Below are 20,424 nucleotides of genomic sequence, written 5' to 3' on the forward strand. Positions count from 1 at the left end.
CAGCGTGGAAATGCGAAATGGAAGTGGTAGTTCAATGTCAACCAGTCTATTCTATTTGCGGAACCTGAAGTTGCTGCTGTCAGTCTCGTTTTGGCTGTTATTACTCTATGTACCGTACTCCTTTGAAAGGATATCATCTGTGTGTCAACACACCAATATAACAACACATGCCACTTCTTCCCCCGTTCGTCAGACGCAAGCGGGTCCTCGCGCTGCATTCTCTGCACCACCTGTCTGCTCTACGGACAGACTGCATGCGCCGTCACGGTACGCTACCTACTCGACTCGCCTCGCGAATCGCATATAGGGGGGGCCAGAAGCAGAACTATTCCACCCACCCGCCCCACACTCAAAACGAACCACAGTAAAAGCCCAGCTGGTATTCCCGACGCTTCTCAAGCCCAGCTCTGTATCTATCATGGAGTGGGTGAGAGCCCGTGACCGAGAACGCTTACGTAAGGTCGCTAGAAATGTGTTCTTATTCAAATAGAAGAAGAGAGGATGATTATTCTTTTAAGATGTACAAAAGGTTTTATACTTTTGAGGTGCGCTAGTGAGTCGTGATATTATTAATGATAGTCTTTCCTTCCCCGAGCTCTCTGTGGCGTGACGTCTTTCGTGCATTGTGATATTGACACCTGTTGGCATTAGCATTGGCATTAGCTTTGGTATTAGATTTACTATCAGTACTAGCATTATCGAGAATGCAACTGTTGTCGACTCTAGAAAAAAATCGCGTCCAGTCCAGTCCAGTCCCGCCCGAATCCAGGCTCTACTCATCGTGTGTATACAGCCCAGTCAGTGTCAGCGCGCATCTACCTACTGCCTTCCAAAACGAATCTTGCTCTCCTGTCCTTTCCCTCCCTTTCTCTGGCAGCTCGAAGAAGGGAGGAAGGAAGGGGAGCGGGACATTTCGCTGAATGCTAGTTTCTTTTGCCGCGTGCCCTGGTTTCTTCTCTAGTAGCGATTTGGAATTTTGTATGACGCGGTCTGGTTATTACTCTATGAGTGATAAGTAGTGGATGTTCGTTCCTCGCGGTGGGTTTTTCTGTTTGGCTGGCTGGCTGGCTGGCTGGCTGGCTGCTGGTGAATCATAACATGGTAGGTTTACAGTCAATTGCCAATTCGGGGAAAGGGTCTTCTGAGTTGAGCGAGACAGTGAGTCAGGAAATTCAATTCGATTGTGCTGAAATTCAATATCATTCCGTAAGTTCAGAAATGGGATCGGAAAGGAAGAAGAAGAAGAAGAAGAAGAAGAAGAAGAAGAAGAAGAAGAAGAAGAAGAAGAAGAAGAAGAAGAAGAAGAAGAAGAAGAAGAAGAAGAAGAAGAAGAAGAAGAAGAAGAAGAAGAAGAAGAAGAAGAAGGAGAAGGAGAGGACGGAGAGGAAGAAGAAACCTAGCGCTTCATATGATCGTGGTATACCCGCCAGCTGAACAGACCTGCCGACTACAATGCAGGTGTATCAGCAAACAAGCTCGACATCATGGCCTCCGGATACCTCGACCCATGCACCTCGGCATTATCTACCAGTTGACGAATCTCCTTCACCTCCTCGTCCGTCAAGCTGACATCTAGCGCCCCCAAATTTTCTTCCAGATACTTGATCTTCTTCGTCCCCGGAATGGGCAGGATATCCTCTCCTTGCGCCATCAACCAGGCTAACGTCAGCTGACCGGCCGTACACCCCTTCTTCTTCGCCAACTCCTGGATCCCATCCACCAGCTTGAGGTTCTTGGGGAAGTTCTCGTCGCTGAATCTCGGGGAGAACTTTCTGAAATCGCCGTCTTCGAAATCGGCGGGGGACTTGTAGACTCCGGTCAGCAGGCCGCGGCCCAGAGGCGAGTAGGCGACGGTGGCGATGCCGAGTTCGCGGCAGGTGGCTAGAAGGTTGATTTGAGGCTGCTCGATGTCAGTGGCGAAAGGGGAGTATTCGATCTGTACGGCGTCGATGTGGTGGACCTTCTCTGCTCTGCGGAGAGTGTCTGAGGAGACTTCCGAGAGACCGAGGTACTTGATCTTGCCTGCCCTGACACGGGTCCACGTTGTTAGTCGAGGGTATGTGAAGGGAGGGAAGGGTGGAAGTACATACTTCTTCAACTCCACCATTGCCTCTACGGTCCTCTCGATCGGCGTCTTGCCGTCCACGCGGTGGCAGTAGTAGAGATCGATGGTCTCGACACCCAGTCTCTTCAGGCTCTTCTCGCACGCCTGCTTGCAGTACTCGGGCGAGGAGTCGATCGAGCGCTTCATCTCGTGTCCCTCGCCAACAATCTTGTTGGCGAATTTGGTCGCGAGGAAGATGTCGTTGCGCTTGCCGGTCTTCGCGAACCTGTTCCATCGTGCTGCAGTTAATATCATGTCTTTCGAAATCCAAAAAAAAAAAAAAAAAAAAAAAAAAAAAAAAAAAAAAAGGAGGAGGATTGGCAATGGGGGCCCTTACCATTTTCCCAGCAGGTCCTCGGAATCGCCGTAGATATCGGCCGAATCCCAGAACGTCTCTCCCAGAGCGTATGCTCTATCCAGGACCTTGAATCTCTCCTCATCAGACTCGGTCTTCCCGTAGAAGGAGCTCAAGCCCATCAATCCGAATCCCAGGGCTGGGATGGAAGGGCCGTTCTTGCCGAGCTTGCGCGTTGCCAGTGTTGGTGCCATATTCACTGCAGTTGTGGGAATTTTGCGGGAAGTGGTGAAATTGGTGTGAAGGCAAGACCATATATAAAGAGGTGTTGTTGGTCTTGTATTGCAAAGCTTCGTCTTTGGAGAGATGGAGAGAAGAGTTCGGAGTCTTCCACAAGGTGCAGGCGATTTCCAAGGAGATCGTCGGAGTTTAGAAGCCTCTCCGCAATTGACGTCACATGCACTGTTCCCTCTGGTCCCTCTGGTCCCTCTGGTCGGGCGTAGAGAATCTTCTCGGCGGAAGGGGAGAAGTGGAGCGAGCGCCTCATCGAGACCGGCCTATCTCGCAGGTCGCAGGTCGTAGGTCGCAGGGCGATGAGGGCAATACTTTTGAAATACTTTTGAAAGCACCTTTGGCGCAGTGCAAAGACCCGCGGAACCCAAAGGTCAACTCAAAATATACTCTGCATAAGCGGAAAAAAGTCTCGGCAAGAGACAAGCTCAACGAGAAGAAGTCTAATAGATTGACCTGGCACGTCGTGGAGGGAAGATGCACCGGATCAACGGGAAGGGCCAAAGAGAAGCGATCTGGGGCCAGGGTACCGGTATACCAGTTAAATCTATATTGTAATGCAACAATGAAAGCTTGGTGGGCACGTTGTTCTATAAATGACCGGCGAGTTTAAGGCTGGAGGCAGCGCAGCTGGAAATGCAATATATTTACAACTCAAAAAGGGATCCACGCCTTTTCTGCAAAGGACAGGAAAGCCGGGGAAAGACGCTTGATGTGGCGAAGATCCGAACAGGTGCCGATTGTGCCATGTGGGTTTGATACTTTAACGCGAGTGAAAGTGATGGGAAATCAATGTTGACATGATATCTGTGCAAACGATTCCCGGACCTCGAACATGCACAGATACCGGTACCGGTAGAATGATGCAAAGAACAGATCACGTTTTTCGCGGCTCGCTTTAGCGCGCCCCGGACCGACACGAACCACAACTCCTCATGACGACGGAGAACCAACGCCGGAGTTCTCGATATCCAGCTCATCTATCCAGCTCATCTATCATCGACTCCAGCCGCGCTTTCAGATATCATCTGGGCCCGACCCGCCCCCTCCGTTCTCGCGATTGGGTCGTGACAGCACGTTTGTCGACAAGTTTTATCTCATATCTTGCGACTCTTCGAGCTTCATGGGACGCCACTGGACCCCGCCCGAAGCTTGACGGCAAGGGAAAACTCCCGAAGAATAGCTGCGGCTATTATGTTACTCCGGACGAACTATTCCCATGGAATCCCCGCGGCTCCCTAACGAACTGGTCGGGCTTACTTCGAATGGTCAACCACTTGCGTAGACACGCTCAACGCGCAAAGTGCCTGGTCAGCAGTCGACTCGGTGCAAGCGTTGGCAACGGAGTGCCATATCACTTTATTGGATATCTTGTCCTCGACGCAAAATTCAAGATGCAATGCATCAAGATATGATGGCGTCCGATAGTCTTCAGCGCCGTGCTCTGCGCCCCAAAGTCGGTGAGCGACGAACCATATTCGTGCGCTCGTCCCAGGATACACCGGAAGACTTCTCTGAAAGAGCGGCCAAGTGAATCTCGGTCGGGGATTTTAGACGCTTTTTTATTCAGAGCATCTACGTTGCCGCGAGGGCGGCCCTCGTTTGCATGAACGCTGATCCCACAGCCCTGTTCCCGTGGTTTCAAGGGACTAAGCGAGACCCTGCGACGACAACGAAACCTCAAGTGCGCAACATCAACAATCCTCTCACTCGTCTCGCCTCGAAGTCTGGAAGACCAGGCCACATTGTTCCCGCCACATCGACGGATGAAGTGCAAACTTGGGTTAGCTACGATGCAGAATGCTATACCTCCAGCTTCTTCGACATCCGGGAAGTACTGCACCTGAGGAGGTCCATCGACCCAGATACATTGGGTATCTCTGCAATAAGTCTCTCGTACAATGATAAGTTTGGTACATGATACAGACGTGAAGGCACTCAGTGCTTCTCCATCCATCCACTGGCGACCTTCCCGGGGACAATTGGCTTTTCAAGTGGGAGCCACTCCCCTGCTTCATGGAAGGCCCTAGTGTACAGGTCCTCGCTTCAATCGCTCCTGGGCCACCAGGATCAAGTTCCCAACTCTGCTCGGGCATTCTCTTATATACTTCATGCAATCCCGGGAAGGCGAATATTTTGTCTCAACTCTCTCTTCGAGTTGTTGCTGTCGGTCTTTCGCATCGACCTTCTCATTCGTCGGTGCATTCCGTCACCGCTGGCTGGCTCAGGACCCCGTTTCATCCTTCCTTTTCCCAGCGGGCTGGCCTATCGGTGTTCTCTGTCGCTACCTTCTCCCATAATCTAGTCTTTCTCTTCAGACATTCTATTTCACCACCAAGACGACCCAGGCGATGTTCACGATTTGACAACCCCTACGAAAGGCAACGCTCCGGCTCCCTGCCCACGATAATATTTGAAGTTGATGGACGTCGGCATGCAGGAAGGGATCATGGCTGTGTCGGCACGGATGTTGACGGAGAAGGTGATCAGGTCCATGTTCAACCACACCGGGAACCGGACGATTGCATTCTCTCAGAATGCTGTGAACCGGACAGGATCCTCGGGGAACTCGACCTCCAATCTGATTTCAAATTTGGTGTTTGCTGAGAGCAAGTCGGTCAGGACCTCGACAATAATTCTCGCCACCTTTAATGTACTGGCCGCTCTGGCCACCGCCAGTAGTATTTTGTACGACTGTTATTGTGCCTCGAAGAGATGCAATCCAAGACTCAAGGCATCGTGAGTAGTAAGAGGTGATTGAAGGGCAAGGAAGCTGACTGTGGGATAAGGAAAATCTGCGTCTCGTCGATACATCCAGCTGAAACTTTTCCTTTGGTGTTGGCACTAGGAATTGCTATTCAAGGTCTTGTATTTGCCGGAGTGCAAGGAGAAGGACTTTCATCTCTATTCGTTCAGAATACGTGCGGATTAATTGCGCAGTTCCTGTGGCCTGGTACGCCGTGTGGTATTCGCTTCAATCAGGACTTGGCTAACGGACACAGCTCTGTTCGTAGTCCCATTTATCCAGCTGGTATTTGGAGCAGAATGCGCCATCCGATCTTTCCGAAGCATAGCATTTCAGGCAAGAGGCAAATGGGATGTCACTATTTGCCTCGGAGTCATACTCGTCATGATCATCGGGGTCTGGATACCCGCCCACGTCCGGCCACAACCCGAATCATGCTTCGCATCGTTGATCTGGTTTGTTTCCGGACTTGGACTATTGGGTTTTGTTTTGCTCTGCATTACAGGCGTATTGATGATTGCTGCTGCCGTTACAATCTTTATGAGATTATCTACCGTAAATCTAATCGACCAGCATCAGCGAATTGCGGCGTCTCGGATCGTGTACTACTTGATTCTTGGTATAATCTCACTGGTAAATTGCCACCCCCCCCCCCCCCCCCCCCCCCCCCCGCTTGCCTTCAAATAGCCAGCAGAGAAGAGCTAAATCATTTCAGGTATTCGTTACTCCATTTTTCTACACGTTGATTGACAAAGAGGGGGACATCAAGCTCTCTATGATGGCGACTGTGGTTCTGAACTTGTCGGGTTTAATGAGCGGTCTGCTGCACCTGTTCTTACGGTCGAATACCACCACGACATCCTTCGCACCCAAGACTATGACAAAAGACTGGGATCACCCAAGACATGCTCTCCGGATGTTTGGTCCAAACGAATTGGCAATGCGGGCGCATTTGATCAACCCAGTAACTGGACCAGATACACTAAGAGACGACCTGGAGAGCCGTGCGAGTCGCCCTGAAAGCGATGCCAGTCTCATCGGGTTTGAGAAGGGACGAGGAATATATATCGCGTCCCTTCGGAGCACACCATACGAACCACAAAAATACCTGGAAACGGAGATGAGCCCTATGCCAAAGATCTCTCGAGCGGCAGACGCTGTCAACCCTGGCCCAGCAGTGTCGGGACGAGCACTCGCAGGAAATCCATCCTACTCCCTCTTCCCCGCTGAGAATCATAGCCCATTGAGAAACAGCCCAAAGAGGGACTCGGTCTACGACATCAGCGACATCAGCGACATCAACGAAATCAGCGACTTAGCGCCCCCACCGCCTCTCAGGCACACCGGTGGCCCACGGCACAAAAGAAACTCCTCAGACGGCTCGTCAGCGACGGTGCAAATCGGGCTCCGACTATCACACGCTCCCCCAACCCCTCAAGAAGACCTTGATACTCTCCCCTTGCCATCTACAACATATAAGGGATCGACCTTACAAGTACCCGGGGCACGAAAGGCGTCCTCCCCCCGCAGTGCCCCCAGATTAGCAACACCCCCGAACACCTACTCCGCCGCCTCCGAACGATCACTCCCCCCTTCCCCGGCTGCCGCAAAGACGAAAGCAACATCCGCAGGCGCACCGTTAAAAGTGCAGACAAACTTTGCCTCGCTCACTTCTTCGAAGCCGGGTCTCGTCACGCCCGTCAGCACAAGTCGGAACCACTCGCCCCAACTAAGAACCCCGACATCGATGAATAAGGCGTTTCCCCTAACGCCCAAGGTCTACCTACCACAAATAGAAAAGATCCGCGAGTCGATCACTCAGCTCAGTCCGACAGTGTACACGCCTAGCCCGGCGGTGTACTCGCTTAGCCCGACTGTTTATTCGCCCGAGAAGAAGGTCACCGTTCCTGCTAGGAGCCCACTGCATGTCACTCCGCCCGGGTCGCCTGAGGCAGGCCCATCTAAGACGCGGCCGCCGCTGCGCACCAAGATGGACTGGATTTGAAGTCCCTCGATGCGCGGCCGTCGTGTGTATGAGTTGAGGTGAGCAGAACGCAACCACGGAGCGGCGGTAGAAACGTAGAACAGTTGAGAAAATGAAAAGTTCTCGGATGCAAGCCAATCTATCTTACTTGGTTGCTAGGCATGAGCCACTCGAACTCTTTTTTTTTTTTTTTTTTTTTTTTTGTTTTTTGGCAAGCATGGTGTTGGTGTTTGGGTCTGCATGCATCTATCTGCGTTGAATGGAGCGTGTCTTGTTTATGGACAGACGATGCTTCCCTTCTAATGATACCTTGTCTTTTTTCCCCTTTCCGAATCCCCTTGTCGACGATCTATCTTTCTCTTGTACTGTTTTTCTGTCAGGATGGAGCAGGATCGCCCCAGTACGATGGGATAAGATCGACATGTATGTCTCTTGATGAGGTATCATGCGGAAGGCGTTAGTTAGTTGGGGATGGCTACAAGAACTGTGTTTGTAGGGTGGTGGTGGTGGTGGCGATTGGCTACTGGACTGGGCCTGGCGGACGAGAAGGAAGGACCGCTCTCCGTATCGTATGTAGCTGCCGATTAATAGCGGCTGTATCCGCAGCATACCATACATGAAATCGCGGTCCAGTCTGCTCACTGCTCTGTATTTTCGTGGTGTGGTGTGGTGTGGTCTGGTGTTTTTGCAACCCTCGCCAGTCAGTGCTAGGCTGTTGGAAAGTTGAAGCCGACGCTGACGACTCATGCACTCATGCACTCACTCACTCACTCAATCTCTCGCCGCCGTGCCGTCCCTCCCTCTCCATGCGTTTCAAATAGCATACCCAGCCTAAGCCAGCTTTCCTACCACAGCCAGGATCTCGTCTCATATGGAGTCAGGAAGAGGAAGAGGAGGATTCACCGAATCAGCTACCTAATTGCGGACCTGGGAATCTCACTTGTTAAGGCGAAGAGTCGTTCTGCTAAGACTTTCCAGATTAACAAGATGATACATGAGTGCGAATAGAGAGATCTTGGGAGCTCGATGGAGAGACAGAAGGGAGGGTGGAAGAGGAGAGGAGTGGGAGGATGGATGGGAGGATGGATCGATAGATAGATGTCAATGTCAATGTCATTTTCACCGTCAATGTCACCGTCACCCGCCCTTCTGAATTTGACGACACAAAGAGATTTTATATTTGAGCTTTTGAATTTCCACGGGGCTTGAGATGCGCAGTGTGAAGGGAGGGTTGCTGCGATACCGATACGGAGCAGAGGGAAATCCACGTTAGGTACCTAGGTAGGTAGTCAGAAAAGGGTGTGGCGCGAGAGAATAGGTCGCAAACCAAAGCAAAGCAGCGCAACGCAATGCAACGCAACGCAAGCAAAGCATGATCGACTCCAAGTCACGTCTCACCGGCATTAATTCCTCTGGGCACATTCATATTCTTATCGAAGTGTATTGGATTCATTGTATTGTATTGTATTGTATTGTATCGGATCGCACCCTAGCCCTTACGACTCACCTCGCAGTGCTAAGTAAGAAACGAGCACCGCAACCAACGCCAATCGGCTAGCGCCATGAGGGCATCAGCAGGTTGGAAACACCCACCCATCCACCCAGTCATTCACCCACTCACTCGATCGTCTGGAAGCTCTCCTTCACGACCTTGCGCTGCTCAAAGTCTCCCTCGGGCGAGACGACGACAACCTTCTTGAACGTCTCGTGGATGGTGGGGACCTTGGCGTGGGGGCTGCGGACGCGGTGCGGGTGGGCTTCGGCGGCGGCCTTGTCTTCGCGCTGGATCTTCTCGGGGAGGGCTTTCCAGGCTGCGATGCCCGACACGGGCGGCGGCGGCGAGAAGGAGAAGGCGGCGGCGGCGGCGGCTGGCGACGGCGCGCTGGCGTGGGCGGGAGGAATCAGGTCGTCGGAGGAGGGGATGCGACGGGTGAATGATGGTTGTTGCGGGGGTCGGGTTGAACGGCGGCCGGAGAAGGTGTAGTAGGCGGGGACGTTGCTGCTAGAGTCGACCATGGAGAGCGACGCGTAGGGACGGGGATTGTGCTTGGGGGTTTGGGGGGCGGCTTTGGCTTTGGCTTTGCCTTTGGCTTTGGAGCTGGCCGCGCGCGAATCTCTTCCCGCGTACCGGCGGTCGTTAGTGTCAATCGTATCACACTCTGGAGAGACTGGGGCTGCTGCCGTGTGCTGTCTGAAAGCGATCGCACTGTTGCCCATTGTGCCTTGGCTTGTGCTTCCCGTGGAAGGCTTGGTGTCTGTTGGAGGCTCTCGTGCAGCAGGTTTGTAAGGTCTGTATTCAGAGCTCATGAATCTGGTTCCTGCAAAAGCCCAAATATCGCCCCCAGAGAGCCCAGTGTCGGTAAGAGGCTTCTGTGCAGCAGGTCTATAAGGTCTGTACTCAGAGCTCATGAATCTGGTTCCTGCAAAAGCCCAAATATCGCCCCCAGAGAGCTTGGTGTCGGTAGGAGGCTCGTGTGCAGCAGGTCTATAAGGTCTGTACTCAGAGCTTATGAATCTGGTTCCTGCAGAAGCCCAAACATCGCCCCCAGAGAGCTCAGTGTCGGTAGGAGGCTTCTGTGCAGCAGATTTGTAAGGTCTGTACTCAGAGCTCATGAATCTGGTTCTTGCAGAAGGCCAAACATCGCCCCCAGAGAGCCCAGTGTCGGTAGGAGGCTTCTGTGCAGCAGGTCTATAAGGTCTGTAACCAGTGTCTACGATTTTGGTTCCCGCAGAAGCCCAAAGACCATCCTCAAAGAGCTTGGTGTCGGTATGAGAGCCTTGTGCAGCAGATTCATAAGTAGATTTGAAAGGTCTGTAGTCAGTGTCTATGAATCTGGTCTCCGCAGAGGCCCAATGATCATTCTTAGAAATCTTGGTATCGGTAGGAGGCTCTTGTGCAGCAGGTTTATAAGGTCTGTAAGCAGAGCCTATGAATTCAGTTCCCGCTGAAGCCCAAAGTTCACCCTTAGAGAGCTTGGTATCGACAAGAGAATCTTGTGCAGCAGGTTTATAAGGTCTGTAAGCAGAGCCTATGAATTCAGTTCCCGCTGAAGCCCAATGATCATCCTTAGAAAGCTTGGTATCGGTAGGAGGCTCTTGTGCAGCAGATTTATAAGGTCTGTAAGTAGAGCCTATGAATTCAGTTCCCGCTGAAGCCCAAAAATCACCCTCAGAGAGCTTGGTATCGGTAGGAGGCTCTTGTGCAGCAGATTTATAAGGTCTGTAAGTAGAGCCTATGAATTCAATTCCCGCTGAAGCCCAAAGATCACCCTTAGAGAGCTTGGTATCGGTAGGAGAATCTTGTGCAGTAGATTCATAAGCAGATTCATAAGGTCTGTAATCAGGGCCCTTGCTTTTGATTCCCGGAGAAGCCCAAAAATCAGTCCTATAACGCTCTGCCATTAAGAAATCAGATTCGATCAGGGGCTCCTGTGAATCAGATAGACAAGGACTGTCCCGATGGTCAGAGTCCGAGCCTTTAGTTTCACACGTAGAACTGCGGTCACGATTCCTAGAAAGCTTTCCCGTCGTAAAAGCAATTTCGCTTGCGGTATCGGTGAAGCCTTGGGGGTCCTCTGGTGCGAAGATGTTGACTTCATTGTACTCATGAGGCTTGACGATCTTTCGGGCCGCGGCCGGGGCTGTCTCGAAGGATTCGGTCTCGGGGTAGAGTGCTCGATGGCTAGTAACCAATGGCGGAAACTGTCCATAAGATCCCGGATATGCAGAGTCAGGGCCTCGGACAAGAGATATGTCACCACCAGAAGCCGGAGTATTAGCAGCCTTTCCCCAAGAATCCTCGAAACCTCCCCAGCTTTTCTCCTTAGAGCTGAAATCCGAAGGCCCAGCGGGCGTGTCAGCAGTACAGCTTTCGGTGAGGCGTTGAGACTGGTGGGTTTCCGCAAGCTTTAGCTGTTCCTCGGTCCGAGGGTACGTAGGACTGGATGGTTGGAAGCCAGAAGCTTTAGTCTTTTGCTGGGCTGGCCGAGTAGCCTCCTTTGCCGAGTGCATACCAGAAGCTGGTGATGTTAGCGATGCCACAAACTCAGGCAGAGACAGCGTCGTTGTGATATGTTCAATAATCGCGTTCAACGAAGCATTGGAGTCGAGCCCCAAAGAGCAGGCCTCGGATGGTGCGGGAGAAGCAGATTTTACTGGGGCTCCACCGTCACTTTTGTCGTCACTCTCGTCGTCGCTCTCGTCGTCGCTCTCGCCGTCAATTTCGTGGTCATCCCCGTTGTCAACCCCGTTCTCACTCTCGTGGTCCTCTGGAAACGGTACATCGCCACCTGTAGTTATGAGTCTCAATTCCATGTCTTTGCTCGCTGGATGGACTTTACGTACCGATCATGGACCAGAAAATCACCTCCGCCTCTCTCAGCTCGTTGTCAACGTCTACCATAGCACATGACTTTTTGGCGAGAGCCTGTACAGCTTTGTATTCGGCGCTCCCCCACAAGATCGATCGATAAACCTGTGACTGTTTCATCAATAACTTCTCAATCTCGACCGCGCGAGAGCGGTATCGTGGACGAGAAAGGCCTGGTGGATGAGACACCGACTGCGCCTTTGATTTGCATGCTTCTTGCGGGAGCGTCTGTGCCGCCTGAGCATCCTGAAGACCTCCTTCTCTCTGATACTTCTCTATCTGCGCTGTAGTCACGATGTCCTCCATCTTGTCTGCTTTAAGTTTTCGTGTGTGTTGTTTGGATATCGGATGAGGCTGGGGAGGAGACCGTCGGGTTGAAATAGGGCGAGAAAGCGGCCGCTGATGCCTTACCACAAGTCGTCGATATTCCACAAACCAAATATTGACACTGACTCGGCTAAATCCCGCCTTCACTCCGATTGGTTGTACCAAAGGATGAACTAGAGTTGGTTTCCTCCCTCGATCTCTGGTATTCTAGAGGCTTGAGCCTTCTATCAACTATTTGGTCTCCCTCTTGCTTTCAGTATGCCGCGGATGATTCGATGTCCCGAGGAATTGGGCATTCAGTCAGGTGCTAACGCGCCGATTGATATTCCAGACCTTTCATAATTCATTCAGGAAGGAACTTTCCAACTTGTAAGCTCGAACCGATAACTGCGATAGAGAATCCCGAATCTATCCACCATTGAATCAAGCTCAATCAATCTCTATCCCAAAAGATCTCTTCCAAAAGAAAGCTGGGAGTTGTCAATATCCAACTGACTTGATCACCTGACTGCAGGCACGTGGGACATAGCTCGGCTCAGGGAAGTCTTGGTAACTCAATTTTGACTCCATCTACTCCGAGATCCCAATTCATAAGCCTTCATCGAGTCACCACCCGGAAATAACTCAGTCCTGCCAGACCTAGGTACTCCGTTGAGAACGGCGTCAGAAAAAATCTTCTGATACGGATGGCTCGTCAAATGGCCTAGATAGATAGAGTCTATCAGGCGCCGACGGCTTCCCCTTCTGCAGCTCTCGACCGCCGCTGCTTGTTACGAGCAGAATGATTGACTCAATCAACAATAGCATCCGAAGGTACTGCAGCAGCTGTTGTCGATCCGGAAACTGTCTTCGAGAATCTGAACGAAAGAAGGAGATAGGCGGAAAGAAATTTCTTGGGAGCGAGGCCGCCACTCAGCAAGTAAGTAAACAAGCTCTGCATCTTGACCGCCGTACGGATTGATCTCGTCCAGATATACGTATATATAATCTTCAGAGCCACATCTCGGAACTTTCTCGACGCCCCATATGAAATCCCGAACTTCAGGGCAAGGAGTTATGCTTGTGCGAACTCTGCAATGAGGTCGACTTAACTTTAAATCAGTGGATGAATCCCTGAATCCTGGGTAAGTAATCAAGGTCCCCACAACGTTTTAATAGTACGTTCAACACTTGGCTGCTACATGGGCAAAGCACTTGCTTGCAAACATGAGTCTCGGAGAAATCATCTCGCGGTCCACAAACGACGACGTACAAGCTCTCGTTGCAGCAGGCATGTTCATGTGCGTCGTGGCTTGGATCAATACGACGACGCCCCAGCTTTCCTTACCTCTCCTGCCAGCGAAAAAGGCCCTGTGCACAGGCAACTGCCACTTCGAAACGACATCAACGGTGCCTCCCGGCAAGTGGTGGGATTATCCTACAATTATTGCATTATGCCTCAAGACACGCGCAATATCAACTCCCATTATCCTCAATCGATGGTAGAATCCCTGGGCTCCTTGAAATCAGCAAAAAAACCAGTCGCCATCATTATCGCACTTCCTGGGTGTCTTAGCCGAGTCTCGCTGCTTTGCTGGGTCCTCTTCACTGTCGATCTTTGGTTCCACCACAACGTTGTTACTTTGGCTGTTTGCATGCTTGTTTTATTGTGCTGACCACCGCACTTTCTTCGCTCACAAGTCTTCTTCCGAGTCCTCGATCCCAGGTCGCTTGCTACTATTCTGATCAGTCGCAGCACCATAGTTACCTGTAGGGCACGCCGAAGTCAGCAGCTGGCACATCGACAGAAAATGAAAAGAAACAATATTTAACATGTTCTCGAAAAAAACTGGACACTTCAAGTCCAGTGAAAAAAAAAAAAAAAAAAAAAAAAAAAAAAAAAACTTCGGGCAGCCTGGTCGTTACCTCTTGAGGTGTTGAAATGGTCTGCGGCTTTGCATAACTGAGGCCACTGAAGACGAGTGCGATCAATATAGGCCTGGGAAGGTTCTAGCAGAACCTCTTGGAAACCATCCAGACTGTCTTGCTTGTGGAACTCCTCGAGGCCGCGGTAGACCATTCCCTTCTCGCGTTGGGCGTCGGGGTCCTTGCTATCCACACCTGCTATGAACTCTGCCCAGACTGCCATCAAATGAAAGCGCGTATGCCATACTTATATTTTTGAACTAGGAGAAAACAAGCGAGTGAAAGAGTCAGTAGTGGCCTATTAAGAAGATTTTGTGTGTTCAGGACTATAGGGACAATGAGATCTAATGTTACTTACATTTAACAATTTGTTTGTTGCATATATCCCCTTTCCTCTGCGAATCTCCAAAGACTTTGCGAGGATAGCCTGCTTCGCTTTGGGATTAGTAAAAGCGAATGCCCCCCGAGGCAGTCCAGTGTTGGGGTCCCAGCCATCCTGAGGATGCTTGCCGCCTATCATCCAAGGAAACTTAGGCGGCACTGCGCCTATGTGAATGAAAGCAGCCAATTCTGTGTCTCTGGTGATGATGTACTTGATGGCCTTTAGGAAATATCGGTCCAAGTTCCCTGAGGATGCGTTGCTATCATGCTTATGGAACCTCGCCAGTACTTCTTCGACGACCCTCATCTCTCGCTGCCCATCTTCGTCTGTTGGCACCACACCTTTCTTAAGGCCGACCCACACAGCTGTAATCCCATGTGGGTCTTTCGGAGCAGGGCTGAACAAGTTTAACTTGACCTACTTGAATTGCTGATTAGTAAGGGCGAAGTTGAGAAGTTCATGCAGACAAGCGTTCGAGACAAACTTCGATCCTACTGGGATCCCGCCCTCGGGGCTCGATCTCTTGTGATGGATTATTTTCTTGCGAATAGAGAAGCGCCGATTTAGATATAATATCCTCTTCTTGGGCAATGCGGAGACGGCGCTGTCTCCTCCTAAAAATGGACTTGATTCGGCGTGTGGTGGGTTCGATCGGAGTCAGAACGGTATTATGGACCTTGTCTCGAGGCGGCGTTATTGGGACTTGGGATATAAAAGACGGCAGCGATTCAGAACCGATTGAAGTATGCGAATCCGATGCAATTGGTATATGCGGACACCACGACCCTTTGACAGGTGCCAGTGGTGAATTTGAGATCTGCTGTGGTTTTAGGCGTTGCGGAGTCTTCTTGTGCTCCAAGGAAGTGCCGAATACTTCTTAAGGTCTCTTTACAGAAGCCAAAGGTAAGTCGGAAGTGGTTAGTGGTATCTTGAGCAATGGTGCGAAAAGCAGTAGGAGGGCTCTTCCCTACTGGATGGAGGAAGGCTGTGATGGAACTCGATTCCTCAATGGTTATCGAAGGACCATTATGTTTTTCTGGGGGATGACTTCCTTCTCAGTCGATCCAGCCAGATCCTCTAGAACTTCGAGCAGATCGTTCACTCTCTGCGGGGTTCCCAGGCTATCGCAAGTCTCGTGGATGCTATTGATCTGGAGAAGAACTGGTTCAATCTCGCCTTCATATCTGATGCTTGGGGTGCGGAGTTGTTATGCCTTCTGATGTTGAACTCGTGTGAGGCTACTTGATGATGCATGCTCTCGAGCATCTGCATCGCTCGTAGTGGTAGGCAAACCTGACGCAGGTAATTGACTCTGCGATAGAGCCGGTTTATGCGCGCCTGGACCTCGGAATGGATGGTGGGGGTTGGCATCGCGGTGTATTGTTGTTTATGTGTTTAGGAAATACGGTGGAAGGTCGACGCGTATTTAAAAGTTGCAGGAGCGTCGATTTTCAGCTTCGACTTTTAGCGTCGAGCTAGTGCCATGGAAGACGTAGCGCCGACGCTCCGAGTCCAATTCACTGTATTGCCGCTGGCTGTTAAAAGAATACTTATGCTCCGACTCGGCCGACGTCATTTCTTGAACTGATACAATTGAATTGAAGATGAGACATGTAAATCTAGTCTTTCTTTGTAGGCTTAGATCAATTCGTTTGGAGCAGTTATAATATTGTATATTTACTTTTCTTTCGCTTGAATTTATATATATCAAATATGCATAAAGAGCTGCAGATACAAAACAATACGATTTTTGAACTCAATGCTTAATCTTTTTCCTAATTAATGAATGGAATAAAGGCGTTCTATAGCTTACAAGGTATCTACCTTAAAGGCAGGTAGGGGGTCATTTGAGCGGTCCTCTGACCTTCTTTTATAAAAGACGGTTATTAGACCGCTTAAATTCAGTACTAAGCTCTTTTCAGTAATAGTTTGCCGAGAAGACCGTCCCATTGAAAGAGACCGTTTTGTGGCCGTCCCATGGCCGTCCCCGTCTATATTTTTAAAACAGGCTTCTTAATACGCTCGTTTTAAAAAATTGAAATAGTTCGATATTTATTTTAAAAAAGGTATAGTTGTAAATAAAAATTACTTCTTAAATGGAATCGTTTTAGTAATAATTTAATAAATTCGATGCCAAGATATTTCTCGGTATCGCTGCCACGGCTTATATATCAACGCTTTAAATTTTTAATAATCGGAATCGATCGATTCAGTAAAAGTTCACCCGCGGTAATGCGCCCTTATAGCACCTGAGAGGAGGGGCGGGAGGGGTTGGTAATGAAGGGGTAGTATACCCAGTAGAGGGTAGACTGCTAAGTAATTGAAAAAAAAAAAATTATTTGCTTATTAATCGTCGGCTCGCTTAGGTGGGCCTCCTTTCAGCCTTTCAGTCTTAGTCGGTATAAGCGATTGCGGATCGGAAGCGAGTGCGGATTTTTTTTTTTATTATTAGTTTTCGTATATAAAATACAATTTATAACACTACTTTTTAATTTACAACCGCATAACTAATTCAATTGTATTTTACAATTAATCATAGGTCGAAAACGCACTCGTTCGAAGAAGCCTTTAAGGATTTTTTAATATAAAAGCCACGCTTAATTAGGTAGTCTTAATGCAATTAAAGATCTTGCGACGCGTTTTCGACGCGCTATAACATTTTTGTTCGAATACCTTTACGAGACTTAAAAAACTGCCGCGCGTATTTACGATCTTAATAAGCGCACGTTAAATAATTACTTTAAGCGATCGAAAAATCGCAAGCACGGCGGTTAAAACAAGATCTTGTAAAGCTAGCATATTAACGCGTTACGCTAATTTATTTTTCAATTTTTTATTAATTAGCTTACTTTTACATCGCAATTGATTTATAACGTTATATTCGCTTTACGCAAAATATACGACGAATATGCGAAGCCGCAAAGCTGGAATTAGTTTATAAGGTGGTGGAAAACGAATAGCTTATATAAAATCAAGACTAAACCTTTTGCTTAAGTACGAATCGTAGCGTAAGATACGCAAGAAGTACATAAGTAATTTAAGAGCTATCGGCGCACTTTAAAAAGGATGAATATTCGATTTAAAGATATTATTAATTTCGACGAGATTAGGTTTCGTATTAGCTGTTCGCGAAGAACGGAAATATTAGTCTTTAAAGCTATTCGAGAAGTATATTATATCGTATTGTTTTACTTAAATTTTATATATTAATTTTTATTTATAATTTTATAATGTTAGCCCGGAAAATCGAAGATTTATAACAATAATCGAAATAATTAATGCGATTAATTAAAAACCTATTCCTCCGATGATTCTTATATAAAGCAAACGATTTATGTAATAATAGTTCGTTCCGAAACTTCTTGCAAGCATACTTATTAAAGAAGCTAAAAATGGATTTACGAATAATAAAATCGCATTATTATACTTCGAGTATTATATTAAAAACGCAAATTATAGATCGAATAAACCTTGGAAGCTTATATTAATGGATAATCACGCTAGCTACCGGACTCCGGAATTCATTAATTTAGTTAATAAAAATTACATTTTATCGTACTTATTGATTCTTTACCTTACTTATTATATGCAATCTTTTGATATAAAGATTTTTCATTTTTATAAGTATTACTACGACTTAGCGATTAAAGCTACGCTTACATAGCTCGATATCGAGTATTCGATCAATTTTTTCTTAAACGATCTCGATTATATTCGCAACTAAACACTTAATCGATATAATATTAAAAAAGCTTAAAAGAAGTTTAAAATGTACTTATCGAATGCAACGCAATATTTAAAAAACTTTAAAACCTTTACGCTTTTTAAATACGAAAAAAAGCTCGAGCTAAAGCTTTTTCGTACTTTTTAAAAACTAGCGTATATCGAGATTAGCTCGTGGAAGTAGCAAGATAAATACAACGAGTTATTAAGTAGTCTTTTTCAATAAGATTTCAAATCATATATAAAAGGTACTCGAGAAGTTGCAATAAAAGCTACTTTATAAAAATAAGAGTTAGCTATTCTCGCTTAATAACGCAAAGATTAGCTAGAAAGCAAAAAAATAAGTCGCAAATGATTTTATTATATCGAAAGCTTAATATCTTAAATCGATAATAAGCTTGCTGCTTAATAGCAAGCTAAAAAAGATCTCGAATCTGCTATAAAACAATAACGAATCGTCGATAAGCTTTAAAGAGAAGAAAGAGATGCTAAGTATTATAAAAAAGTCGATTTACGCAAAGTTAAGCGCGAGCGTAAAAGGATTATACGAGAACGCTTTGCTGCAAGTCTAATTATTAAAAACGACGATATAATACTTATTCCAATTCTCGATTCGAAAGAGATTTAATAGATGCAATAACCTCTTAAGCGTTAAATTTTACAGCTTCGTAAAAAAAGTATTTCTCGACCAACTTTTTCTTAACTCGGACTTTCTTTCGATAACGACGATTTAATAATTACAATCGATACTATTAAAAACCCTTTTTTAAAGCAAAATGTTATTCCTTTCCTTAGTATTAATATCGATAGCGATGGTTTTAATTTTAATAATAATAGAGATTCAAACGATTCGTTGCGTAAAGTAAAAGACGAGTCAGAATCTAATGAAAATGACGATCGATAGTTAGATATTTTATTAGATGATACGATTTTAAATATTTCGAAAAAAGATATAATAATAGATTAATTATTTATATAAATATTTTTAAGTTGTAATAGTATTTGCTATAATAAACAAAAATTTCTAATATATTTTCGAAAAATCCGCACTCGCTTCTAATCCGCAGTCGCTTATACCGACTAAGACTGAAAGGCTGAAAGGAGGCCCACCTAAGCGAGCCGACGATTAATCAACGTTTTCCGGGACGGTTTCAAGTTCGGGGACGGCCTTGGGACGGCCTTGGGACGGCCACAAGACGGTCTTAAAACGGTCTTTTTATAAAAAGACCGACTTTTATAAATGATTATTTAATCGATTAAAACCGTCTTATTTTAGTAATAATCTTTTTACGAAAAGACGAGCTCTTATAAAAAACGATTCAATCGATTGAAATAGTTTTATTTTAGCTACGATTTAAATAATTTAAATCGTTTGTTTTCAGATTCTATTCAATAAGTATCGGCCTAAGGTGATCCACTAGCTATGCCAACCTCTTGGAATCGTCTCTTAAAGAGACTGTCATCGGATTGTCAGCTGACGGTTTAAATGACCCCCTACCTGCCTTTAAGGTACCGTCCGCTATGCTCGCAGCTTTCATTTCTAACAAATCCCTCCGCGCCTTTAGCCCAGTCACCATAGGCTTCACCTCCCTTCTATTCACTAGCGGGATCCACGAGTCTAGAATGCGGTCGTGTAGCCTTCCCTTAAAAGACATATACAGCTCGATCACAAGACTGGAAACGATTGAAAGATTCGTGTTAGACACACAAGTCTTGTCAGATCAGATAAACAAACAATGCCGGCCGCTTGCTATCTAGGCATATATATCTGAAACGTGCGTTCAAGTTCACGGAACACTAGTTCTGGCATTGATAATTAACAGGTTGGTGTCTATGGTCTGGTCTTGGAAGAATGTCGCCAACTTGGAGAGTGGGTCGGGCCCCTTGGTCACGTGGACCTTGGCTCTTTTAGGCCAGGGTGAATTTCACAAAGAGTTTTGGGGGATTTGTTGCTAAGTAGAGCTTCAATATAAAATTTGAGAGATTACTAGTTAGTTTGTGAATACGGGGCTTGGGTATTGTGGTTTTGAAAAACCATTCACTTTTCTTGAATTTTTTGAACAAAGAGAGATTGCCTGTGGTTTCACGGCTCTCAGAGATGGATTATGATTCAATAAGAAACGAAGGACCAAAGATTCCAGTATAATTTGAAAGCGGAGTTTGGCAAATAGAATGCTTGCTCATTGACAAAGGTCGATCGTGAGCCGCACAAAGCCTATGAGGCATTATATATGATTTGAATCCAGGATTCCGGATTTACAGGCCCGAATATAAAATCTTCTCATAACGTCTGTGGGC

At 47.4% G+C, this 20,424-nt stretch overlaps 4 protein-coding genes across 4 annotated transcripts; 1 reads left to right on the forward strand and 3 right to left on the reverse strand.

The window, feature by feature from the left end:
* Positions 1–1,447: 1,447 nt before the first annotated feature.
* L3040_008449 (uncharacterized protein) lies at positions 1,448–2,653 on the reverse strand (the record flags this gene model as incomplete). Its single annotated transcript, XM_007293470.1, has 3 exons — positions 1,448–2,027; positions 2,091–2,330; positions 2,442–2,653. 3 exons carry the CDS (start codon positions 2,651–2,653, stop codon positions 1,448–1,450), a joined length of 1,032 nt encoding a protein of 343 aa, XP_007293532.1.
* Positions 2,654–5,139: 2,486 nt separating this feature from the next.
* L3040_008450 (uncharacterized protein) lies at positions 5,140–7,441 on the forward strand (the record flags this gene model as incomplete). Its single annotated transcript, XM_007293471.1, has 4 exons — positions 5,140–5,429; positions 5,480–5,643; positions 5,693–6,069; positions 6,152–7,441. 4 exons carry the CDS (start codon positions 5,140–5,142, stop codon positions 7,439–7,441), a joined length of 2,121 nt encoding a protein of 706 aa, XP_007293533.1.
* A 1,596-nt stretch (positions 7,442–9,037) lies between these two features.
* L3040_008451 (uncharacterized protein) lies at positions 9,038–12,095 on the reverse strand (the record flags this gene model as incomplete). The annotated part of the gene is made up of 2 exons (XM_066157059.1): positions 9,038–11,709; positions 11,765–12,095. 2 exons carry the CDS (start codon positions 12,093–12,095, stop codon positions 9,038–9,040), a joined length of 3,003 nt encoding a protein of 1,000 aa, XP_066010332.1.
* A 1,694-nt stretch (positions 12,096–13,789) lies between these two features.
* On the reverse strand, positions 13,790–14,864 carry L3040_008452 (uncharacterized protein; the record flags this gene model as incomplete). Its single annotated transcript, XM_066157060.1, has 5 exons — positions 13,790–13,863; positions 14,022–14,219; positions 14,269–14,281; positions 14,380–14,768; positions 14,825–14,864. 5 exons carry the CDS (start codon positions 14,862–14,864, stop codon positions 13,790–13,792), a joined length of 714 nt encoding a protein of 237 aa, XP_066010333.1.
* Positions 14,865–20,424: the final 5,560 nt, after the last annotated feature.

Source organism: Drepanopeziza brunnea, assembly GCF_022702325.1.
Source record: "Drepanopeziza brunnea f. sp. 'multigermtubi' strain 214-2 chromosome Unknown ctg16, whole genome shotgun sequence".
Classification (NCBI taxonomy): Eukaryota; Fungi; Ascomycota; class Leotiomycetes; order Helotiales; family Drepanopezizaceae; genus Drepanopeziza; species Drepanopeziza brunnea.